The 9,214-nt window shown below is 45.6% G+C and overlaps 1 protein-coding gene across 1 annotated transcript; it reads right to left on the reverse strand.

The window, feature by feature from the left end:
• Positions 1–31: 31 nt before the first annotated feature.
• On the reverse strand, positions 32–8,975 carry hgd (homogentisate 1,2-dioxygenase). Its single transcript, XM_080020345.1, has 14 exons — positions 8,881–8,975; positions 7,735–7,806; positions 7,528–7,616; positions 7,016–7,121; positions 6,019–6,078; positions 5,815–5,906; positions 5,697–5,731; positions 5,183–5,262; positions 4,890–4,989; positions 3,760–3,884; positions 1,710–1,814; positions 1,239–1,365; positions 623–804; positions 32–519 (listed from the first exon to the last, which is right to left on the reverse strand). Exons 1-14 carry the CDS (start codon positions 8,893–8,895, stop codon positions 376–378), a joined length of 1,332 nt encoding a protein of 443 aa, XP_079876471.1. The 5' UTR covers positions 8,896–8,975; the 3' UTR covers positions 32–375.
• Positions 8,976–9,214: the final 239 nt, after the last annotated feature.

The raw sequence follows: 9,214 nt of genomic DNA on the forward strand, positions 1-9,214 counted from the left end.
TTTTACTGTATATATGTATGTGACAAATAACCTCATGAATCCTCAATTTATTTGAATGTAATATGAATCCATACTAAAACAAAGCTAATGCTAATCCAGCATGTCACCAGGGGATCACCTTTTCTAAATCCAAATCCGGGAAAAGCTTGCATGCAGCGATGTTAAACCAGGCACTTAAAATCTGTACTTTCATAGTGGAATGTAGCTGATATACTGTATGCAGATAGTATGTTTTTAATTTACCATTTACCAAATGAAAGAACCCAAGGCAAAAGGTGATATGACAAGGTAAATCCTTCTGTTAATGTATATTTCTGAGTACATCATCTCAAGCTGACGTGCAGTTGTCATGGCACAGGATGACAGCTTTGTGTTCTACTGTTTGCTGGGTCTCCATTTGGGGTTAAAGTGACTGCGAAGACCCTCCCAGCACTTGTTGTAGTTCCTGTCCAGCGTCTGACAGGTCTCCAGACCCCATTTGGTCACCGCCATACTGAAGGACGACTCAAACATGAAGGCCTAGGGCACAGAAAGAGCGTTGACCATGGGAAGATTTTCGGGACGTAGCATTTTATCACATCCAGAATTGGTCAAACTATTGAAAGAAACACTTTTTTTTTACCATGGTTCCTTCAGCTACCCTCTCCGGTTTGAGGTCACAGGTGCTGTTCTTCTCAAAGCACTCGGTATCGGGGCCGTGCGGAGTCATTATGCTATGAAGACTGCCTCCTCCTGGCTGGAAGCCCTCCTCTTTGGCCTCGTAGTGGCCTTTGATCAGCCCCATGAATTCACTCATGCAGTTACCTAAAGTTAAAAACAGGGGGAGCTGTGACAACACTGTACAAATCCACTGAAGAGAGAGGGGTGAGAGGCACTACCGGCTTCCACTAGATGGCCATTGGGGTCTTTGGTGAGGAAACAAAAAGTCTTGAGGCAGAATGTTGGGGACATTGGGAAAGAATCATACAGCAATTTCACAGGTTGAAGATACGATAATATGGAATAATATAAATATTACTTATGGACACCAGAATATGGCTGGTGCTTTTCGTGCATAGAGGATAAGTCCTCATTGTCCTCCAGGATGGGGCAAAGGGATGTCATGCCAATCATTTTACGGCTGCAGCGATTAAAATCCCTTCATTCCTCACGTGGCTACAGTAGAACACCAACCATGTAGTTGACGTCGTACTTCTGGAATAAAAAAGCCAAGGTCCCGGGTTTATTTTTGGTCTTACGGTGGTAGTATGGCGGACGGAAGGTACAGTCGGCCACGCCCCAGCGGGGTGGGAAGATGACAAAGTCGGCGATGGCGACGCCCGGCCTTGTGGATTTGGCGGTCAGCACGGTAAAGATGGAGGGATCCTGAAGGCGGAGAACGAGTAAATGTGGGTCCTACTGGTCCGCACACTGACTTACACTTTTGCAGGCCTCATATCACTTTGGTTGCTTTGGAATGTGAAGAGGAGTCGTATTTGCTGTTTACGATCCATAACCACTTTGGCTATCTAAAGCCTGGCCCGCACTACGAGATCTTTCAAATCTCGAGTAAATAAAACATAGTGGGCGACGGGCTAGAATATGTTTTTTCAGCAATTTGCAGATGGAGTCATGTTTCATTATTTTTATTATTATCATTATTATTATTCTTCAAGATTGCATTTCTGCACCAACATGCGTCCGGGGAACAAGTGTGAGCGGCGACTTACGGCGTGGTCAAAGGCCACGGAGTTGATGACCATGAACTTCTCCAGGTTGTATTTGTAAGGCACGTAGTTCCCGTGCCAGGCGACCACGTTGAAGGGGGAAAAACCCTGCACCAGGCAAACACAAATAAGGCAGCGCGCGCGCGCGCACACGCACACAAAAGTACTTTAAATTGCGCTTCTTCTTTTTTCGAGGGTGGAGAAAGGGAGAGATGTCTTTGTTATCTTAAATTCCCAAACAGCACTTCATGACATAAAAAAAAAAAAAACCCTGGTGTGGTAATGATAAAAGCTGATTGTGAACGACGCTGTGCTTTCTGTCATTGTTTCTCCTCTTTCATTCCCCCTGTTCTTTGTGATACAAGCCTCCAGGTACTATGTGGTAATTGGTTCCACAATAAAACTTTCCCAAACTTTGGGCATTTGGACGCGCACAGCTGAGCGGAGGCGGCGGCGGGGAGGGAGCGGCAGTTACAGTGCGAGTATAGATATTTCTTTATCGTGATTGTTAAAACCACAGCAATTTTATATAGTTTCTCTGTTCTGATAATGTCGCCGCAAAAGAGACATTCAATGGCAACTCTAAAATCAATATAGTTCATTACGACTCAAGCTGCCTTCACTGTGACCCCTGTGCCCCCGTGTGTGCGTGCGCGCACACGCACCCACACAGCACCACTAATACAGCCTCACACAAAACAGCTCCACACACACACACACACACACACACACAACTAATATAGACTAGCAAAAGGCTTTCACACACAGACGCGTATAGTATTTACCATAAGTGTTTTGAGGACCCGAAGCAGCGAATCTTTGGACATTTTAGTCATGATAACTTCACCAGACTTGATTAAAACTGAATTGGGCAATGGGGAGAGCGAAGGCGCCTACACACAAGACACGCACGCACGCACACACACGCACACACACACACACACACACACACACACACACACACACACACACACACACACACACACACACACACACACACACAAAACACAAACATATTGGCCCAGTCGAGCAAATAATAAGTTAATTTAAGCAATTTCAGAGCTCCGCGGGGGAACCGAACAGCAGGACAAGATGGCAGCAGCATCTTCCTTGAGAGGAGGCCTACTTCACCGACTTCTTCATTTTCATGTTCCGCCCGGTGTACGGCCCCGTCCCTTACTCGGGAGCGGGCGGCGGGGCGGGGGCCACCGGGATGGAGGGAAGCGTCCGGTCCCGCACGTGGAAAGGCCGGAGCGACGGAGATTAAAGTGCAATAAGGTGGCCGACACTTAGGAGGGTGAATAAGTAAGCTAATAAGGAACTCGAGGGGCGTCACGGAAACGTGTCTCTTTCAATGAAAGACGACTGAGGGGGCGTCACATGGTTACCATGGTTACAGCCCCCCCCTCTTCCACGCACAAACGAACACACACACACACACACACACACACACACACACACACCATTCCCGTCCTTGTCTTTGTAATAAAAAGAAGCACACTCCTGACATTATGGGATCCAATCATGCGCCCGAGAGGACGTTTCGGGGAGGGGAGGTGGGGGAGAGAAATCACCCCCCTAAGTGAAATACGTCAAAATCAACACCAAACTCCGGAAAGCGTTTCCTTTTTCCTTATTGTTTATTTTCTTCCCCCTCCCGCGCAAAAAAAAAAGCAGAGAGGTACCCCCGTCCGTAGCTCCAGAACGCGTTCACTAATTACGAGTGATTAGGGTTGGTTAGGGGAGCCGAGGCGGAAGCCCGCCGAACGGAGAACAACAAACGACTCCGCGTTAAATCGTCGGGGACGGCGGCTCCGCCCAGCGGGACGGCGAATAACTCGCACGGACAGTTTGCTGTCGCTCGGTGCTCAAGTTGTTTTGTACCCGACGCCGCGGAGAGCGGCTGGCTGAACAGCCCGAGCCCCGGCACACGCACGCTGCGTCGTCATTAGCTCCGAGAAAAAACAACAACAACAACAAAACAAACAAACAAACAAACAAAAACGTGACACGCACACACGCACACACGCAGGCTGGAGGATCGGAGAGCGACCTGCCGGCAGGCGAAGAGTTTCCCCTGGTACTTGTTGACGACGGTGTAGCCCGCGGCCACCTCTCGGTCCTCGTACCAGGCCACGGGACACTGGAAGTCCCTGGGGTTCGCCAGGCCGTTGGCTCCTGCGAATCCCGAGGAGAATTCTTTATTTTTATTTACATACACTTCCTTCCTTTTTTTTATTATTATTATTATTTTTTTTCGGACAAAGCGTACGTAGAATGTAATTCTGCGTCGGATCGAGCGCTGAGGTCACTGCTTCGATCCAGAGTCTTTACGGGAGCAGTGGGTGGGACGCTCGGGGGACCCACGGTAAGAGATTGGAAGCGGCAAAATGTGTGTATTTTACATGACATTATTAAGCTGCCGCTGGAAAAAACTGCCCCCCACACACACACATACACACACACACACAATCGAACACGAAAATAGCCAAAGAGAAATAGAAAGGAGGGGGGTCCTGTTAGTGTTTTATGATAAATATTAAAGGCAGGCGTCGCGGGTTGGGAATTGGAACTCCGCTTGCACATCAACTCCGTCGCGCAGTAAAAGTCATACTGATTCCCCCTGTCGTGGGCCCCGCCCGCCTAAAACAGGGCGGATAAAAAAAAATTAAAAAAAAAACCCCAAAATGTACGTGAAATATAAAGCAGGATGAAAACCATCAGATTTTGACATCGCGAAGTCTCAATCGAGATCTGATCGTGAGGATTTTAAGAATTAGATTCTGTATTCGTCCGTTGACTATAGAGGAAGCTTTATGGGTTCAATAATAATTACACACACTGACAGTATCTCTGGAATACACAAACAGACGGGAGCTCAACACGTGATTTTTGGATTTTGATAAATACGGTTTCGAAACACGACAGGCTTTTGTGTCGATATACTACTTGATCGTTGGATATTACGAGATACAACGGGAGGAATTCCCATTTCACCCTCCGGTTTCGGTTGAATCGATGTCCAACTGATTGGTGGTTTTGCAGCATTCAGAGGTTAAAGATCCCAGGAACCGCAAGGGTGAACCCACACACGTGCGCGCGTACGCACACAAACACACACACACACACACACACACACACACACACACACACACACACACACACACACACACACACACCTACCTATGGGTCCCAGGTCGGGGAGCTCGAAGTGGGCTCCGTACACCTCCAGGATGTAACCTCTGCTTTGCCCAAACACGTCCACACTGAACCGCATCCCTTGCTGGAACACACAGCGGGAAGCGAGGCTCAGGTGTGGTTATTTGTCTGTTATGGATGAGCCCAGGGCGCTGATGGAATGATGGACGGTTATGAACACACACACACACACACACACACACACACACACACACACACACACACACACACACACACACACACACACAAAATATTACTACTACAATTATAAACTCTACCTGGATCACACAGATCTCATTTGGCTGCACCAGCATTTTTCCAAACTCTGTGGTGACCAGGACGTCGCCCTGCTGGGGCACTGGATGGATGGAGGGAGGGAGGGAGAGATGGATGGAAAGATAGATTGATAGACAGACAGACAGACAGACAGGCAAATAGATGGATAGATAGACAGACAGATATAGATAGATAGATACAGACAGACAGATAGATAGATAGATAGATAGATAGATAGATAGATAGATAGATAGATAGATAGATAGATAGATAGACAGACAGACAGACAGACAGATATATAGACAGACAGATAGAGAGACAGACAGACAGATACATAGATAGATAGATAGACAGACAGACAGATATATAGACAGACAGATAGAGAGACAGACAGACAGATACATAGATAGATAGATAGATAGATAGATAGATAGATAGATAGATAGATAAATAGATAGTCAACGCACTGTATAACAATTTGTACTGGCAGTACAAGGAACAAGTTGATGTCATTACCAATAAGAAAGTCTCCATCAGAGTTGTTGAAGCACCTGAGGAGAGAGAGGAAAGTCGAGGATTTTAAAACTGCTCAGACAAATGAAACAGAACCTAATTCCGTGACGCATCCACGCACCTGTCCGCCATTGAGGCGTTGCACATGTACATGTGAACGCTGATCCCGTTGCGGGACTTGGCGTCTCCCGCGCCGCAGAGGGTGTGCATCCCCTGTACAGGACGGACCCGACCCCGGCGAACGGACCCACGCAGAAACACGGAAACAACTTTTAAGCCAGCAGCCATCACAGAAGACACCCAAGACGGAAAGGGTCAAACTCACGGCCACAAGGTCCACTTGCTTCTCTGAGGATTTGGGAATAATGAACGGCCGCCATCTCAGCTAAGGGAGAACAAAATGGTTATCTATGGGTATCTGTTTGTCTGTCTGTCTGTCTGTCTGTCTGTCTGTCTATCTATCTATCTATCTATCTGTCTATCTATCTATCTATCTGTCTATCTATCTATCTATTCATCTATCTATCTGTCTGTCTGTCTGTCTGTCTGTCTGTCTCTGTCTGTCGGTGTATCTATCTGTCTGTCTATCTATCTATCTATCTATCTATCTATCTATCTATCTATCCGTCTGTCTGTCTGTCTGTCTGTCTGTCTGTCTGTCTGTCTGTCTGTCTGTCTCTGTCTGTCTGTCTATCTATCTGTCTGTCTATCTATCTATCTATCTATCTATCTATCTATCTATCTATCTATCTATCTATCTATCTGTCTGTCTGTCTCTGTCTGTCTGTGTATCTATCTGTCTGTCTGTCTATCTATCTATCTATCTATCTATCTATCTATCTATCTATCTATCTATCTATCTATCTATCTGTCTGTCTGTCTGTCTGTCTGTCTGTCTGTCTGTCTGTCTCTGTCTGTCTGTGTATCTATCTGTCTGTGTATCTATCTATCTATCTATCTATCTATCTATCTATCTATCTATCTATCTATCTATCCGTCTGTCTGTCTGTCTGTCTGTCTCTGTCTGTCTGTGTATCTATCTGTCTGTCTATCTATCTGTCTGTCTATCTATCTATCTATCTATCTATCTATCTATCTATCTATCTATCTATCTATCTATCTATCTATCTATCTATCTGTCTGTCTGTCTGTCTGTCTGTCTCTGTCTGTCTGTGTATCTATCTATCTATCTATCTGTCTGTCTGTCTGTCTCTGTCTGTGTATCTATCTGTCTGTCTATCTATCTATCTATCTATCTATCTATCTATCTATCTATCTATCTATTTATCTATTTATCTAGCTATCTGTCTGTCTGTCTTCACCTGGTTCGGGTCAGGCTCCACTTCATCCCAGTTCTCTGTCAGGTTTCCGCAGGGCACGGGGGTAAAGGGCTTGTGTTTGACGGACGGCAGGATGCGGTAGAGCCAACTGGAGACGAGAGAATTAAGAAGCGGTTGAGTCATCACAGATCTTTCAAAAACCAGGGCTTCGTCCAAAAAGAATAGAATAAAAAATATCCCTTGGACCACAATGGACATTGGAATTCAACAGTATTTTGTTCCAGTTACATCCGGAATTCATTCCACTGCACACGTTGGAATGCCCTCGGAAAGCCGTCTCCAACCATCGACCAATCAGGGCCCGATCTGTACAAGGGATGGGTTTCTGCGCTAAATTCAACGTGGTGGATGAAATGACACTGCAGACACTGAGGATCAATGATCGAGCGCGAACCTCAACATGGACCTTTCACGAGCGAGGTGAGCTCTGATTGAGACCGTTTCCCGTTGCCATGGCGCCCAAACCAACAACACTGACAGACGGACACAGATACCTCCTCTTGTTGGCCGGGCGTGGGCAGGTGAAGGCCGAGCCGGAGAGCTGCTCGGCGTACAGACCGTACGGACACACCTGGGGGCTGTTCTGTGGGATCGGAGGGAAAGATGGTGTTTCGACACGATATGGAAGATGTATTAAGGTGTGTGTGCGTGTGTGTTGGGTGTGTGTGTGTGAGTTTATATGAAGTTACATTCCACTTTACCTGTCCCTCCGGTAAGGATCCCGGACAGCGAGGGTCCTCAGAGGAGAACTCATTGCCGAAGCCACTCATGTACTGAAGAGACACGCACGCACACGCACACACACACACACACACGCACGCACGCACGCACACGCACACACACACGCACACATGAGTGAAGTAAACATTTAAATAAAGTACCAACATCTTCAGTCAGAAATATAATGAAAACATGTCAGTAATCCTGTCCCATTCTTTAAAATATCATTGTTATTTATGAAACAAATTAGATAATAATAATAATTATTATTATAATAATAATAATAATAATAATAATAATAATAATAATTTTTGAATTATAATAATAATAATAATAATAATAATAATAATGATTTTTGAAAAAAAAAAATATAATAACTATTATATTTTATGAAACATGCTAAGTGTAAAAACATTTTTCTCACCCCTCAAACAAATGTGAAAATAATTGTCGGTGTAATGTAATCCCAAATATTCTCTGTTATAATGTACTGGCTTGCAGACAGAAATGTGCTGAGTCATTGCTGCTCCACAAAAGCACACGGGTGTAATAGCATATTTGATGTTTGCACAAGTTTCCAAGCCATTCCATCATCCCGGAACCAAAGGAGTTTATCTTGTTTCGAATAGAGATATGTGTTGTTTCATGTAGATTTGGTGCCATTCTCTAAACAAGGTGAAGACGACATAAAGTATAGTCTGACGTTTGACATCTTTACAGGACTGAATATCGGAGTGGACACATGGCATGTTTCTGCACATAGAGAGCTGATCACACTGCATCACAAAAAAACTGTCGAGAAGATCGTTTTCAAACAACTTTTTCAGTTATGTGAAACTATGGGAAGTTTTATTAACACAGCTGAAGCCACATCTGGGCAGCTGCCGAATGCTGCGCTCTGATTGGTCAAGAGGAAACGCCCCCCTGAACAGCACAACTTGGAAGTGTAAAACCCGAGTTAGTGAAACATTTTTTTCTTGGAATTCTTCATGTAAATGATGTATATGACACTACAGCATGTGAGTCGGGTTATTCATAATGACACCTAACTTATAACTATGAGGTCTTTGCAATGCCGAGAGCTCCCCGTGTTATCACCGTTTTACCAAAACAAACGTGTTCCTTACCTTGAGACCATCCATGGTATGCAAAGTTGTTTTAGTGTCTGATGATGAGATGTTAATCCGTTGCGTGTCCTCCCGCTGCACAGCGCCTGCACTCGTGTAATGAATGGAAGAGGGAAGAGGGAAGGGGTTGGATTTAAACTCTCTCTTTCACAATCTGGGTTCAATTAGGCCTGGACACGGGCCGTGACGCAACCAGGGGGCTCCGCTTCCAGAGAGAGAGGGGGGGGGGACAGGACAGGTAGGACGTGATCAAACGCACAGTAAAAGGTGCACAAACAAGAGCCGCCGCGGCTGCCAAGACAAACAAGTCAAGGCTGTGGTCCTACCTCTGCAG

The sequence above is a fragment of the Zeus faber genome (assembly GCF_960531495.2).
Source record: "Zeus faber genome assembly, chromosome: 19".
NCBI classification, from domain to species: Eukaryota; Metazoa; Chordata; class Actinopteri; order Zeiformes; family Zeidae; genus Zeus; species Zeus faber.